Source organism: Rhipicephalus microplus, chromosome X (assembly GCF_043290135.1).
Source record: "Rhipicephalus microplus isolate Deutch F79 chromosome X, USDA_Rmic, whole genome shotgun sequence".
Lineage (NCBI taxonomy): Eukaryota > Metazoa > Arthropoda > Arachnida > Ixodida > Ixodidae > Rhipicephalus > Rhipicephalus microplus.
The window spans coordinates 289,863,271-289,880,775 of NC_134710.1; the positions used below are offsets into that span (position 1 = coordinate 289,863,271).

Below are 17,505 nucleotides of genomic sequence, written 5' to 3' on the forward strand. Positions count from 1 at the left end.
GGTCCACGTCAGCCTGGACACACAGTCACGAAAATGTGCCGCTGCAGATTGTTATGTAAGTGCTTTCAGTCAGAATTGGTTTTGAGTAGACTCACATAAGTCTTCTTGAGAAATAACGAGCGAGCCAACCTTTACTTGTTTTTTTAAATTCCCCGTTATGCGCCGGCTATGACAAATCTCCCATCAATACTTTCCCCTATGACTCGGACTCTCCAGCCCCGTTTGAGACGCGCTATCGAATATTACTAGGTATTGGAAAACTCTTGGACAGCGTTTGCCCATGTTATCCGACTTGGGTGCACGTTAAAGAACCCCAGGTGGTCAAAATTTTCGGAGCCCTCTATACTGCGGCGTCTCTCATAATCATATGGTGGTTTTGGGACGTTGAACACCACATATAAATCAATCTTGGATATTGTTTCACGTGTAACCATGAAGGCATATTCAAACTGAGAATAACAATATTTAAGAGCCAACCTGTTAGCTCCGTCTGGCTGTCTTGGTATAGCTGCGGTACTCGGGCTTACGTCGTTGCAGTGCTAAATATTGTTAAACGCAAAGACCCGTTACTAACGACGCCTAGCCGAAGTATTCAATCAACCAATCGAGCGCAGGCATACGCCGGGATGCCTGCGGGGCCACTTTCGAGATGTGTGCCAAAATAGATGGTTCTTCTGTGCCTGTACCCGCGGCCTCCGTCGCTACCAAGCGAAAGCGTACATCTCGTTCGGTCGTGGCTGCGGCGCTGTTGCCAATTGCATTGGTGTGACGCGATATGTGGAAGCAAAAACGAGCTTCAGTGCCGGAAGGGACACTCTCTATACACACAATGTCTTGAGACGGCAACGGACCGTCGTCGCCTCAACGTCAGCAGCGAGAACTGCTAGACGTGTACTTGGTCAACACGTATTCCCAGGCGTCCTTCGCTCGTCTTAGCCGGAGTAATTTTGCTCCCTCGAATGTTAGAAGCAAACGGCGCTTTGGTACTGAAAAAGCATCAGCTGTGGCTGTGCGCGGGCTGTTTCTGCGCAAGCCGGCAGCGTGCAGCCAGCGTTTGTTATGGCTCAGCGTATAATGCGGCTTAGCGAAAAAAAAAAAACAACAAACTTACTGGTCGAGAGAGCTGAGTCTCGTATAGTAAGCTGCTGAAAGGCTGTCGAAAAATAACTAAAAAGACAGGCCTAAAGTTCGACCCCCAAAAGCGAGTAATATCTCCAGTGTTTTTCTTGCACTTCTGTCTAATGTGCTCGTAGGTTAGTGTTTACAGCAACTAACTTGTAGTGGCGCAACGAAGGATGTGCTCGTAGGTTAGTGTTGACAGCTACTAACATGTTGTGGTGCAAGGAAGGATTAGTCGTTGTCGAGAGGCTGAGTGCCACCGTCTCCGAACTCAACTCCTCCTGGGTATTAGTTCTGACGGTGAAGGAACTGGTTCACAACACCGTATGACAAGGAAATCAATAAACTGTTTGTAGCTTATTTCACATGGCCTGAACTATGACTGGTTTACATATACATAACGAAAGATGAGCACACTCACGAGAGAAGCGCCATGTGTGCATTAAAGCACGACCGTCTTTGTGTTGGCGCTGTATCTAACTAACGCTGAAATCAATTCAACTAATGCAGAATACGCAAGTTAATAGATACGTTTTCTTATGTATTCTAAATTATCTTATGAATGTCGGCAAATTGTGCCTGCCTTACTTAAAAACTCCTCCGCATAAGTGACACGTTTTCTACGCTTTGTCTTCGAAAGAAAGTGCTTATGCTTAAAACAAACAAACAAAGAAACAAACAAACAAACGAAGTAACGCATGCGATATTGAAGTTACAGAGAGCAAGTACAGAGGCTGCGGAATACCTTTATATTGTGCAACAACATTAGACCGTTTTCGGAAACGATTTGATTTATATGTGGGGTTTAACGCCCCGAAACCGTTATATAACTATGAGAGACGCATGTTTTCGGAAACTAAAATGAGTTTGAGTCTCAAAGAAGCTATGAACAAACTGGTGACGGCTCAAGATGCTGGAGCGTATGATGTCCTGGAAAGCCTAGCGCAGGTATATAACATACAAATTTGTGTTTGTGTGTTTTTTTTTTCGAAGCATTCTTGATATTCATTTAGGAGGAGAGTACTGCAAATAAGCATTGTCTCCAACAAGTGGGAACTTTGGTAAGAATATATGATAGATAGATAGATAGATAGATAGATAGATAGATAGATAGATAGATAGATAGATAGATAGATTAGATATGTGGGGTTTAACGTCCCCAAGCCACCATATGATATGAGAGACACCGTAGTGGAGGACTCCGTAAATTTCAACCACCTGGGGTTCTTTAACGTGCACCCAAATCTGAGCACACGGGAATATTATATAGAGTGTACCTAGTTTGCTGGCATTGTTTGGAGCCCTGCGGTATGATTGAAAATAGCAGAAATAGGGGGTAAGGAAACCTCATTATGTTCGAAGTATACACAGTCTATGCCATAGCGAACTGAATGCATTAGTAAGAACTCGTTAATGAATGAAGACACGCTTGTACTCCGTACACATTTCGTGTAAGATGTCTCTTCATTGCGTTATTTTCAAGGTTAATCCTAATTCTCATGTAACCTTCTTGCCAGTGTACATAGCTATCGCTAATTTCATTTTTTTGCCATTGCCGCCATCATCTCTTTACGGGGTGTGGAGTGAACATCGCCTTTCCGGCCGGGGTCATCTGCGCGCACGCTTATCTTGTTGTGAGAAATGAAGGGGAGGGGGGGGGGGTGCTTATGGTTGTCGAGCTATCGCGGCAACGGTGAGCGTGCGGCTCTTGCCACGACTGAAGGCGAGAGCTTCTACTGGCTGCGCTCTCCACACGAAAAAAATGGTGCTAAAATTGTACCTGGAGTGGCCATTCACATATAAATGAGCTGCCACCAGCGGCGGCACATGATGCATAACCCTTAGTACCAGCATGGTCTGCCCGCAGCAGGCACTTCTCTTTAACGCCGTCACTACGCACTAGCCTTGTTGTGATCATCTACTGTGCCGCGACGACGGAATTTTGGTTACTTACCAAGCGCATGTTTATTAAATTATTATTGATCTTAAAAATGACAGCTTTGCTTCGTAAAACATTCGAATATGTTGCTATCAAATCAATTGTTTCACTATTTTGGCGAAACTGTGACTTCTTTTTTTTGTTCTTTCGGGTGCACTGCGCAGTCGTGGCGATGCTACCGACGGCTCATCTATCACGCTCGATGAGCGATACATCCTGCGAGGCTCGCCTTGCAACGATGCGATGTTTTACGAACTAAGATGAAGAGTAAACCGGCCGAACCCAAACTTGCCTGACACCTTGTAATGCCGGATTCTGAACGGGGGGGGGGGGGGGGAGACGACGATATATCGAAATCGACGAGGCAGGGGATCGCCGGCGCCGATAGCCATGAAGCCAGAAAAAGGCCAATAACTATTCATTGTTATCTCTGGGCGTAGCCTATATTGTCTTTCTGTGTCATATTTCCTGTTTCGCCCAGTGGCATCTTGCCTAGCACGTCGGAGTTGTCAGTCTGGGAAACGAGTTTTTTCGGTCACTGCTTCAAGGCCGCTTTCGTAATATTAAGCTGATTTAAGACCTTCCAATGCGTGGGAGACAATAAAAAAATCATCAACATTATGTTTCAAGTAAAACAGACGTAAAGTGTTAAATAGAGCTGCGTGAGCAAGAACAATAATGCTTAATTTATTGGGATAATTTTCAAATCTTGGTATAATGTCAAGACTGTAATACTTGTATCGGAAGTCCTGCTTTACCTAACCAAAAATAGAAATAGGCCGACTGGGAATATAGTACAACATAAATTTAAAAGGAAATACATATATCTGACGAAAGCCGATAAGAAAAATACATATCCAATCGAAAGGACGCCAGATTATGTGAATAATTCAATTAGTACACAAAGTAATAAGAAAACAAAGCTGTATTTGTTGTTTAAAATGGCACTTATTCCCATGGAAGTCGAAGTGACAGAACGCTTTCCGTTCAACAGGAGCTGGTTGTAAAGTTTTACTGTTAATATGAACCTGCGGCTCCGAAATGATATCGTCAGGCTTATCAGTTTATCAGCGATAAAAGAGACTTTTGCAACAAACCACTGAGGTCGGGTATAAAGGCAAGTCTGAAGAACAGAAGCAAACGAATTAATCTTAAAAACATAATAGACCACGAGATAGAAAGAACACTGCAGACTCAAGACTTCGTAATTTCCTTTGAGGCTTATTGCGCCGTGCATACTCACATGGATTATGCTTGTGTAGAATTCTTCAGGCGATCTCCATTAGAGCAATCTTCGGTCGGAACATTTATGCAGCTCATCATGGTTAACGCCCCACGATAAAATAAGGGGATCATATCTTTCTGCCCGGCAGGGCAGAAGCTTGTAACGAAAAGCAAATAGCTTGAGATGAAGCACGTAGGTAAACGGATTGATATATATGTGGGGTTTAACGTCCCAAAACCACTATATGATTATGAGAGACGCCGTAGTGGAGGGCTCTGGAAATTTAGACCACCTGGGGTTCTTTAACGTGCACCCAAATCTGAGCACACGGGCCTACAACATTTCCGCCTCCATCGGAAATGCAGCCGCCGCAGCCGGGATTCGAACCCGCGCCCTGCGGGTCAGCAGCCGAGTGCCTTAGCCACTAGACCACCGCGGCGGGGCCGTAGGTAAACGGAACTAAATGTGATAATGTGATAAGTTTTCGCGACATCAAGATGCAAACACATGGTGGTATGAAGGAGAAATAATGGTAGCCAATTTTGAGATTATTATGAAATAGATCTTGGCTGTTCGTGTAGTATCTGGTGTAAATGTAGGGAACAATCTATGAAACTAATACACCGCGTAACAATAGAAGTGAAACATATAGAATTTGAGCACAAGTATTTCCAGAAAATTCGGTAATATGGTAGCGTAAGTCAATTGAATTGTCTAAGTAAAACCTGTATAATTAAGGCTCATTCATACTTGCGATTAGTAGGGGGCCTGGACCATTCGCGACTGCCGATAAAAACATACATACGACCGAGAATAGTCTCAAGGCGACCACTGTTCGGCACTGCACAGAACTTGTACTCATCGCCGCACAAAATTCACATCGGCTCACGTATGGCTCACACTGTCATTGCGCAGTGACATAAGCTGCATACTATTTTTGCGCACCTGATTGTTTCAGACGTTTGCTACTGCAAATACGTGATGGAGCCAAATTAGTCGCTTTGCGACTACAGTGGCCATTTCCGACTCATTTGATCGTGCGCGTGGTGCGTTAGTCGCTGGTGTGAATGAGCCTTTAGATGCTCATTACCTTCATCCTGTACATTCGTGTTATTTTTTTTAACCACGCGATAAGAGGTTAAGTTGATGTGAACGACAGCAACACCAAATAAACCCTTCGAAGTTCCTAGGCTGCCCGCTACTGCATGACGAGTCATTTAGCCTCTGATGTCACAGTGCAAATATCTCTTAATGCTGCGTCAATTTATTGAAATCAAACAACAAGTGGTCATTTAATGAATTCTGCGACTTTTATAGTTAATAATCTAGAATGGTCAGCGAAAATAAACATTTTGAATCCTGCCCTTGAAGCTTCTTAGATAAGTGGCAACCGTTTAGACCAAACAAAGTTTTTTAAGAGCTTGCCCTAACTAACAATCCACTAAAATGCTCTCTGAAGCTAACAGAGCAATCATGCAAACTTTTGGCATCATAAAAAAAAAACAGAGATAGAAATGATAACCAGGTAACCACAATATGCATCTCGTTTGTTGCCCTCAATATACGAAATATTAGTAAAGTATAAAAAATGCAGCACAGAGTGCCTAATTAACAACATTGCTGAAACTGGCAAGTTCGGTTATCGTACATGGGGTCGCATGAAGCAGCATGAATATTACTGTGGCTGCTATGGTCAGGGTGATAAAGAAACATTTAGAGTTGACTAGGAACGCCCATTTATTGGCGTAAAGTTTTCGTGAAGAAAGGCAAACACGAAAAGAAGACGGACAGGACAAGAGTTCCTTCGTGTTGCTTCTTCAGCGCAATTTTTTTTTCTTTTTGTGAGCGTACCTCACGGTCGAGTTATCAATTTTTCCGTTTAAATGATGTACGGTATTTTTTCGCAAGCATTACTCAATGCTCCCGCCCGCCAACCCACATGCACGCACACATACATGTGCGCGTACACACACCTATTCGTATTTTGCCCTTTGTTTGCTACCCTGCGCTGCAGAACCGAGAGGGATAGTTGAAAGCGAAGGGTTGAAGGCCAATGATAATAGATAGATAGATAGATAGATAGATAGATAGATAGATAGATACTGTAATGCCGCACATCCTCCATCTCCCGCGAACAATACCTGCAGACTTCAACGCGCACGGGCTGCTTGAAGTCACCGCCGTCGTTGACGATGAGGCGCATGTCGCCGTCCTTGTCGACGCCGAAGCGCGGGTAGCGCACCTCGACGCGGACGTCGCACACCTGCGCTTCGTCGACGTCGCTGCCGAAGGGCACGCGCACCCGCTGCTCGGACGATGGCGGCGCTAGGTCGTCCAGCAACGCCTCGTCGCGGTCCACTTCCGCGAAGTAGTTCCGGAATGGTGCACCACGCAGCTGCATCACGCTCGTCACGAGCTCCCTGCGCCCAAGGTGAACACATTAAGCTGTCGATGCTATCGATACAAGGTTAACACACTTTAACGTCGCTGTTTTGTTTTTGCCACTGAATATTTTTTGTATTAGGTATAAAGAAAAACACGGCTGGAACCAACAGCAGAGCAAGTGTTTAATCAACGTCGTCTAAGTTTTTGTTATTAATGATACAGATGTGAAGTTATAATGTCGAAGCGCGTCTAGCTCGGCGTAATGTGTGAACCCAAAACTATCATCCTACTAAATGGGTGTAACAGCGAAGTGCTTCTAGCTCGACGTAGTGTCGTGACCCCAAAACTATCAACCTGAACGGGTATGTGCCACAAAAAAAGGCCGACAGATGAGTGGCGTATAGCAAAGAGGTCACAAAAATAGAGAAAAAAAAAGAAAGAAAAAAAACTCGGCAAAAATTGCGGCCTAAATTTGAACCTCCCGAACCCACGGGCCGAAACAAGCGTCTTAAGAACTCGGCTATCCAGACACGCTTATCAAACATAGCATAGCCTTATACACTTGGGTTGCACGTACACTGTCCTTCTTTATGAAAGGAAACACGCGAACGCGTGGCCTGCGCTCTGCAGCGGCTGCCTACAGCACCATCAACCGACCAGTGAAGAAAGCACGTTTGCTTTCGCGTCATCTATGACCAAGCAAGATTACGAGTTATGGTCGGTAGACAAACGCTGCTAGATTACGTTCTCCGATATCGAGCGATTACTTGATCTTGCGCCGTGGTCGCGAACAACGTTTGATATTCGTGAACAACGTGCACGCAAGCACTGAAATGACACCCAAAAGGAGGAAGACGACAGTTACATACACGTATCAGTATGTTGGCAGTGGACTATGCACTGCAGGCGTGAGCAGAGAGAGAGTGCAATCTAGCAGCACTTTCTTACCAGCGATAACTCATTATTTTTTCGGCAACAGATGACGCTGAAAGTGAACGTGTTTCCTGTTGCGGTCGGTTGATGGTGATGTAGGCAGCCGCCGCAGAGCGCAGGCGACGCGTTCGCGTATTCCCTTTCATAAAGGACGACAGTGTACGTCACATATACGGGAACGAGAGGACCCAGAACCGCTATCTTTGTGGACATAAGGAGCTGCCCAGAAGCTTTGTAGCGGCAAAATCTAGTCTTCGGTCGCACCACTGGCTTCACCATGACTATTTGTGTCGTTTTTTGGATGCAGAAAAACACCCGCCACGGTGGTCTAGTGGCTAAGGAAGTCGGCTGCTGACCCGCAGGTCGCGAAATTTAATCTTGCACAGTGAAGTACAGCAGACTTTTCTCTTTTGAATAGTCGCGTCTCGTGTTAATAAATGAGATAAACAGTGCCACATAAGTGAACATGTCTTCTTTAGCCCGCGAATTGAATGGATGACGCAAACCGCGACTGAGTACCGAGCCTACTAGTTGCTGGGCTACGGCCATTATGACCCGACTATTGCCGCAGAATGAGCGCGTTTTCACAGCTCTAAACAGTGACAGGTGAACGCGCTGGATACAGTCGCAGCAGCCACGCCACCTACGGAATCGGGAACATCACTCGAAATGCCTGCCGGTGACGCAGAACCAGAGCGTGATGAACCATCAGCAGTACTGATCTCACGAAACCGTAGCTCACGAGATGAAAACAAACCAAGCATTGCTACACTACAGAAACAAGCACAGGGGCGTGAGCGCCTCCCATGCAAACAACAGCAAAATTTCCCCTACCATGATGCAACACGGGCTCGCACCAAACTCCAGTCGAAGCCCATGTTTGACTTCAAGCGGGAAAGAGCGTCGTAACTATCCTCAGTTAGAGTGACGACATGCTGTGATGGAAGCTGCTTTGCGGCTATGCTCTTCACTCAGTCGCTGATAAAGTAGTTTTGGCCATCCAGCGACTTGTAGACCTTCATTTGTTGTAGCGTGACGTGACTTGTAGAAATCACCACTATCACGATGTCACGGAAGGCAGCAGATCGACGTTCGGTTTAGCACGCCTACCGATGCGCAGTTCGGACGGGTCGATATGCCATCGCACATTTCAGTTTTCGCTCGCTAACGTACACGAGTCGGTCCCACAAGCTCTTCGAAGTACGGCGGGCAAAGCGCGTGCACGTCTCCTTTCGCCATATCGTACGAATGACGCCGACAAGCTCCCACCCAGCGGCAAGCTGCACGCGCAGCCTGGCTCAATGTTGTCAAACATGGCGGTTGCTCACTTTGCCAGCTGGAAATGACGTCACGTGCAACCCATGTGTAGTATCGCATAGCGAGGCCATAGGAAAGAAGTGAGGGTAAAGAGGTAGGAAAAGAGTTAAGCATGGCACATGAAAAATTAGAAAGCGATATATACAGAGAGATTCACAGATAGATATAGAGAGATAGAAATAGAAAGAAAGAGAAAGCGAGAAATAGAGAGAAAGGGAGACAAAAAACGGGAAGAAGGAAAAGGAAATAGAAGAAAAGGAAACGGGAGAGAATAATTAGAAATGAACAGAGACAAAAAAATGCGGGGAGTCTGCACGAAGTTGCACGAGGCTTGGCACAGCGAAGACGGTCGATCGTCAGTCAAAGCATAGTTACAACATAGCGGAACCCAGGAAAACCTAGTTAACAGCATAGAAAGACCCACGTAAAACTTGAGACATAGCAAAACCTAGCGAGGACCAATGGCAACATAGCACCAGCTGGCATTGGGCTAAAAGACTCGGCTTGAGGATGGACCAGCTTCGCTGCGCCAAGGTTAGCACGATTTGATGCTAACATAGATCTTTTTTTTTCGCTATTAGTACCGGTAGCACTACGTGTGGCTAGGCTTTGCTATGCGCTGGTTTTGGTCGGTTCCCCACACTACGTACGCGTCACTTAGTTCTGGCGGGCACATGTCACCGTGACTAGTTGCTACGCGATGTTCCATGATTTCAGTCGCGTGACTAGGCTTTTAGTTATGATTTTCAGATCGTAATTTTTAGTAATGTAACAGACTCGCCAATTGTAGTTATAGCTTTCCACGCCAGTCAAATCGGCGCACGTGATGTGGGAACGAAGTAGAAGACGAAGAAGAAAATAAAGCGAGCTCGTGCTGGTTCATCAGGATATCCTCCGTTTGCACTACATAAACAAATGAAAATCTTTAACATATACGCTGTCAAAACCTAACGTGCTGTTTTCGTGGGGATACGGTACAGTAGCAAAGTTTTGAATAGTTGCAATGTACCCCAATAGAGAGAGCGCGTCGTGTACCGTGCATCTCAAGGTTGATAATAATGGGAAGATGGAGAAGACTTGATATGTGGGCTTTAACGTCCCAAAACCACCATATGATTATGAGGGACGCCGTAGTGGAGGGCTCCAGAAATTTCGACCACCTGGGGTTTTTTAACGTGCACTCAAATCTGAGCACACGGGCCTACAACATTTCCGCCTCCACCGGAAATGCAGCCGCCGCAAAGATGAAGAAGACCGAAGAACTCGGCGGATTAGTGCGCGATTGTGATACAGAACGACTAAATGAGGATGCTACCCTCGCAATATGGTTGAGATGGTCAGTGGTGCTGTTAGTCATGCCGTCGTCGTCATCATTACTAGCTCGTTAACGGGCGTTTCAAGTGAGTACGTACCCGATAAGACGTTTTTTTTTCTGTGGACCCGACCTTCATCAAAAGGACGCAAATTTCATTTTCTGTGACGTTTCAACGAAAGAGCCGCTGCACTTCGTAAACCGATGATGGTTTATAGCAGCTTTGCGAGCTCAAAAAGAACACCGGTCAACACCCATTTGATAATCTTTAATGATGTCCCTCCTGTAGCTGTGAAATTTCTTCTGCATGTTTCTCTATAAACACCCTACCCTATTAGTGCCATTTGTATCCCCGACACTCGCTACATTGGGAAGACCTTCTATTCCCTGGCACTTCAAAGGAGCGTTAATCAGTTTTTGGTAAGTTCTTGTGGCCTTACGTCACCAGATAATATGTCAGCCTTATTCAGACGTTGATTTATTTGTGGGGTTTAACGTCCCAAAACCACCATATGATTATGAGAGACGCCGTAGTGGAGGGCTCCGGAAATTTCGACCACCTGGGGTTCTTTAACGTGCACCCAAATCTGAGCACACGGGCCTACAACATTTCCGCCTCCATCGGAAATGCAGCCGCCGAAGCCGGGAATCGAACCCGCGACCTGCGGGTCAGCAGCCGAGTACCTTAGCCACTAGACCACCGCGGCAGGGCAGCCTTATTCAGACGTGCTTCTTAGATTTTTTTTTTTTTACCTGCCCAACTGTTTCCACAAGCTGGATCCCTTTAAAGCTACACATATGCCAACGTTTTGAGCATTGCCGCTTCAGCATTTCTCGAATCTTCACTGCAGTACACTATTTGAATTGAATGGTTGGCGTTAAAAAAAAGAAAAGAAACAAAAACATATATCTCGCTATATCAGCCGAGTCTGAAGAACTTTTCAAGTAACATCAATTTGAGAAGGCCGTCATTGAATAACATGCGCAGAAGCTAAACTTGTTTCTTAGTTAGTTGCTGAGGTACAGTGATGGCTCAAAAGAGTGTGTGGTGAAGCCATACTCCAGGACTCTGGTTTTACATCCTTTCATAGAGGGCAAACAACTGAAATGTGTGAAGCTGGAAATGTATTATGATTTTAAATGGTTCTTCTCAGTGTTGCTTTGGCAGAGCATGAGTCGTTCTGCCTTTTTTGCGGATGTTAAATGATTTAGCAGGTGGGTGACATGGAGAGGAAGGGATTACGTATGAGCAAGACCTGGCGTGTTGGTGAAGCATTGTGAAACAAACAGCGCAAGTGTAACGACGAGAACACGGGAAGGTGCTGTGTGTGTTCTATTCCTGTGTTCACGACGTTACTTGCGCTATGTGTTCAAAAACTTTTTCACCAACAAGACCAAGTTTGCTCTATTGTAAACAGATTTTGCACGTGCGTAATACTTTCATCTTCCTCTTTGTCACCTCCAAAATCATTTCACATTTGCAAAAAGAAAAGCAGAACGTCACACGCTGTGTCGTTGAAATACTGAAGCAAGCCATTTCCGATTATTTTACATTTCCAGCTTCGCAAATGGCAAATGTCTGCCCTCTGTAGAAAAATGTTGAGCCACAAACCCTTGAGGTTTGGCTTCACCGCGTTATCTTTACGAATCGTCATTGCAACTCAATAACGAACTAACGAATAAGTTTCGTTTTAGCACATGTTATTCAATGACAACCATCTCAATTTGATGTCACTTCAAACTTCTTGAAATGCGGCTGAGATACTGACTTTATTTTTAACACCACCCATTCAATTAAGGTGGTGTACTGAAGTGAAGCACCACAAAATGCTAAAGGGGCAATATCCAATGTCGCTGGACTTGTGATGTTGAGTTTACCAATGCATTAATAACATGATGCAAAATGTTTCCGCCCACGGTAATAGAGACGTGCACTCAGGAATTATTACATTGACATAAAAATGGAACTTATGTTGTGACTTTAACCAACCAATTCTTAATATGGCCTTCACCAGTTCAAAAGGTGAATTTCAGTTACATACTATAATCGTGAGCAAATTTAGAATGCTTTCAATGAAGGCGCAAACACTTGGGCCTGTGTGCTCTGATTTAGGTGCACGTTAAAAAACTCTTCAAGGGCAGACATCTTCAGGGGCAGACAGGGGCAGACGCACGCAATCCTGCACCAACGATAACGCTCTCTAGACTGACGTCATATGATGTATGATCGGTGGCCAATACAAATAATCAAATAATCTCTGCGGTTTAATGCCCCAAAAACCACGATATGGGTATGAGGTGTGCTGTAGTTGTGAGCCCGGGAAATTTCTACCATCTGGTGTTCCTTAACGTGCACTTACATTTCGCATTACATGGGCCTCTACCATTCCGAATCCGTAGAAACCGTGACTGTCATTGCCAGGATTAAACCCGTGACCTTAGGGACAGCAGGCGAGCAGCATAACCACTACACCACCGCTGGGAATGGCCGCTGACCAAGGCATTGGAGAATCTCGCTGAGTGTGCATGAGATAACAAATGATTTAGTCGCGAAGGCAATCCGCTGCCGCAGTTGGGTTATCTCGATGAGGCCACTTCTGCATTTCCTAAGTTTTATCCCACTATAGGAGTTTAAGAGCCAGCTAAGAGACACTTTACGGAAACAATTTTAAAGACGACAGTATTTCTTGGGGTACTTCGACGCAGAAATTTCGGTCCGTCTGTCTGTCTGTATATTTTTCTCTTTGTCCGCCGTAACGATACCCCAAACGGCCCTAAACGATACTCCAAATGACCAACACCATTCACAGCGCCAACCAATATTTCTCAGGTTTGAGAGTTCTTACTTGTGCAATTTTCAATTAAAAAGTAAATATTGCGCATATCTGAGGCCCAATAAAAACACACCAATATTCTGTATGCGTGTCTTTACACTTAAGTAATCCTAAGGACCGTAGCGTTTATCACGCTGCGCTGAAAATGCAATTCTACGCTCAAAAAGGCCAGTATTTCCAACACTTTGCTTAGACGACATGTTGGTGGCACCGGCCCGTCACTTTGCGTTCTACACCTTATCACCTCCGAGACAGGCGCGCACGCCTTTCTTCGTTTCAGAGGATAACTGCAAGATAGCGCTTGTGTCTAACGTGGCTCGATGCGCTAGTTCGCCTTCGCAGCACGGATCGAGACAATCTAACTCAGCGCCTCCATAATACAATTTACCGATTTTGTCGCGCAGAAGATCAAATAAACGTTTTCTTCACTCTCCCCAGGCGCAAGATTATTGTCCTTCGACGACATTTGCTGTGAAGCATGCAGATACGGTGCCAATTTTTTTTTATGTCAGTTCCTAGTTAAATTAGACATACTCATATTGCTTGTGGTCGTAACTGTTGATCACTGCAGTGTTAAGATTCAGCGGTATGAAGCCGCGAGTGATAGAGACAAAGTGTGAGAACGACTCGGTGGAGCGCGACTGGCACGTGCTTCATTAAACAGCATTCAAGGGTAGGGGGTGCTATGTGACTGCACATAAGACGGAATTGAACTCTTCTGTTAATATACCACCAGCAGGCGAAGGCCAGTGTGAAAAAAGGCACCTTTCCCTTTTAGCTTTGGCTAGGACCCGGAAGCACTGTATACTTTCTCTGCATTATTTCATGTACGAGACCAATGTCACATCAAGCGCCATCTGATTTATTAATTTTTTGTTGTTATTTTTTTCCATTTTGTTTTGTGGCACATTCCCAGTGGCGGCCTCTCGCGATCACTACTGGAGCACGAACGAGAGAGTATGTGCCTGGATTGAATACTAGGCGTGTTTGTTAATCATTTTAGATTGAGGATTGCACAACATTGGTCGAACATAAGGAAGAAACACACACACCGAAGTGCACTCTCAGCTATGGATTGATTCTTTCGTCAGCAAAATATACTTAGAGAGATGATCAAAGGAATGGGAAAAATTGCTTATTGTATATCTGAAATTAGGCTGCATAAAACATTGAAAAGAATTCGACTAGTGCATACAGATGAGATGGTTTATTCTGTTCTACTTTCTTGAGGGAAGAAGCATATTGAATAGAAGGGACGCTGTTTGAACGACATATTAAGCAAGCATAATTATGCTGATCCAGGAGCAGTTAGGAACATCTTGGGATTAATCATCGAAATCCGCGAATGTCAGCTACTCTTCGTAACTACATCGTTGTACACTAAAATATTCTTCAGACGACATGGCAAAATAATAGAAGTTGTGCCCGCGAAAAGCCCGCGAAAAGCAAACCGCTTGTTCTCCTCAGTACTAAAGAAATTGATTTCCTCATTCCTTCACCTGATAGCAATTTACCTTGCGCTTTTGTTGTTACTATACCTCCAGAGGGAGATGGAGTATAACAGTTTGATCATGCGACAAAGCTTGCTGTGTATTGAAAGATCAGCTTGTCTATTTGCTTTTAGTCGCGCTTTTATTGTCTACCTGTGTTTACTCTGCTGACAAGGAAATAGGTCGATCGCTGCAAGTGCGCTTTGGCGTAAACGTTTCTTGCTTGTGGCTCATACTTGGTGCGCAAGATTTTGTTTAGACTATGCAGCTTGGACAGTCTGTTTCATTAGCAAATTCTGCCTCCACTCCTAAATTCTCGACGAAAGCATCTGGGCATGTGCATTCCACGCAGTCTTTAGTGTCTTGATATCAATATTATAACACGCTCGACAGGTGGACAAGGAAACCTAAAATTTAGAGAGCGGGCAGGAGGGCTAGCAATAGAAGGCAGCTGATTAGCTACGTTACCCTAGGGTATGGGAGAATAGAGTTTGATAAAAAAGGAACTGAGAGAAAGGTAGAGTAACCCAGTGAACGTGTGAGCACTACCCGGTCAAAGGTTCTCTCTCAAGGCAGTCGTTTTGATAAAGAATATAAAGTGCACCAAAAGATGACGATAAAGAGGAAGGCAGGGAGGTTAACCAAAACGTAGTGTCTGGCTTTCTACCGTGTACTGAGGTTGGGTAATAGGGGGTTGAAAGAAAAAGAATAAAAACAAATAGTGCGAAAAAATCTCGCAATCACACACATACACGCACATGAGAGTGTTACACTCAGAGTCGTTATAATAGGTCAGTAGATCGCAGAAAGCCTTTGAGCGCTTGTTAGGCCTTCTTCAGCAATATACTGAACACAAAATTATGTTAATAATACATGTAGCTTTCACGCATAATATACATGAGTACCGATGTAATTCCCGTTTAGTTTTGTACGTTTCTCATGGATTAAGCCGTGTGATATTGGGAGGGCAGTTAGGCGGAATCGCTTACGGACACCCACGCCCAACTTGTCCACCTGCAGGGAGCAACTGCTATCTCATTCATATGTAGGTGTGAGAGAGCCACCATATGCCCCATAATAAAACAAAATAGAGATAATGTATAATTAAACAAAATAAAGATAATGCGCATTCAACGCAAATGTTGACAGCTCTGTGAAGTGAAGCGTTCTTTTGAATGGCTTAAAACTAAATACAATGCGAACCACAATTGTGTATGTTCTCTTTGCGACGTGTGATGTAACCCATCGAGGTAGTGCATTGGATATCGCTTCTGTTCCTGCAGCATTACGCTGCTGAGCTTGAAATCGCAGCTCAATTTCCCGGCCACTGGGGCCGCATTGTGATTGGGGTGAAACGTAAAGACGCTTGTATACTTGAATGAAGGTGCGTGTAAATGAAACAAAGGAGCTTGATATCTGATAAACACTTGCAAGGAGTATTTGGGCTAACTTTGTGTTGCATTCAGTGGCTGACGACGATGAAGAATTTCGCCTGAAGTGGGTATGTGCCCGCGTAGTAGCTGATGAAAAACAAGCTTTTGTAATGTGTTGGATCATTGAACGACACACTCGTTACGCGTTTTGCACTGTGTGACGCCTGGTTGTTCATTTGCTGTTACAAAACGCTTGATTACTTACATGAAGGCGATTCCTTTCCCGACATCAAGCTTGCCTAAGGCAAGTTTGCGAACGAGTCCAAAACACTGGCGTGGATCAGCGGCAGAATAGTAGACTGGCACGCAGTGGACCCGGGTTTGAATCTCTTTATGTCACCGCATGTCTTCGTTGTCATTTATTTGAGCTTTTCCTTATTTCGTGCGATAGTGGTTACGGACACCGCCGGCGGCGGCTGACAGCTACAGCGCTGCACGTGACCCGTGTTCTGATCTCATAACGGCTTTCACTGCAAAGCCCAAGTGTTTCTAAAGCCTCGTATACCTTTGAATTTAGAGAAAGAACAGATTTTGCGTACGTTAGCTCTGTCTGTCCTCTACTGCTTTCCAAATTATTCGCTCGAACTCCTTCTTTTTGCAGCCCCAAAGTTTTCTCGCGTCTTATTAGGGTGGCATTCCACTTCCCCTTCATTTTCATATTATACTGCTGGATGTTTGTGCTCTATTGTTTATGCTCTATTGGGGCATTCTACAGAAGGCTTTTAAAGATCAATTTCGATTGTTATAAAAAACGCTTTCTCGTGGCCCCCAAAAGCAATTCCATGCCTGCTGACATGTTCTCACTAATGAGTATGCACAGTTAATGGAAGACTCGCATGCTAGGCATCCATGTGGAATCAATTAAATAATCGAGGTCACATTTCGTACTAATGACTCCACATATTCAACACATTATGACGAACTACAGTATCAGCCTGATCGCTATCGAATGTTCATGAAATGCGTTGTGCCATACATTTTCATACCCGTCATTAGGGTAATTTTCTTCCCGTGTAGCGGTGTCTGCACGCTTGTATGGGTGGCCTTTACTATTTTCCGCATATGTATGTACTTTATGTACTTTACGTATATTTGTAATAAATACTGTAAAAGAAATAAAAAACATGCACCGGTGTGCATCTGTGGTAAAACACCTGCTTGACGTACCAAAGTCTTGGGTTCTGTTCTTTTTTAAATTGAATATTTTTTTATCACTACTGTATTTTTTGCATCTATTTCGAATTTTTTCCCGCTGACAACTCTGAAGTTTCGCTCAATACCAACGATGCAGACACCGGAATTTTCGCGCAATGAGTTCATTAGCTTTATCGCACAACTACAATAGTATAAAATTGTAAGAAATGAGGCCGCATGCATTGAAAAAAAAGACAAAAAGAGAAAATTATAAAAGTAAAGGGCGAACCGCGTCGTTTTTTAAATATAGACCTTCACGGTATATGTTTCTCGCTGTCAAAATTAAGCGTGGGGTGAGGAAACGGTACTCGTCCAGAATTTGTA

General features: G+C 44.5%; 1 protein-coding gene across 1 annotated transcript in view; it reads right to left on the reverse strand.

Annotated features, from left to right (window-relative positions):
* LOC119161417 (uncharacterized) overlaps positions 1–17,505 on the reverse strand; it is a 130,770-nt gene that overhangs the window by 23,806 nt on the left and 89,459 nt on the right. The window contains exon 3 of the mRNA XM_037413873.2: positions 6,425–6,703. Within this exon, the coding sequence (XP_037269770.1) occupies positions 6,425–6,703 (279 nt within the window). The remainder of the gene's footprint in view (positions 1–6,424; positions 6,704–17,505) is intronic.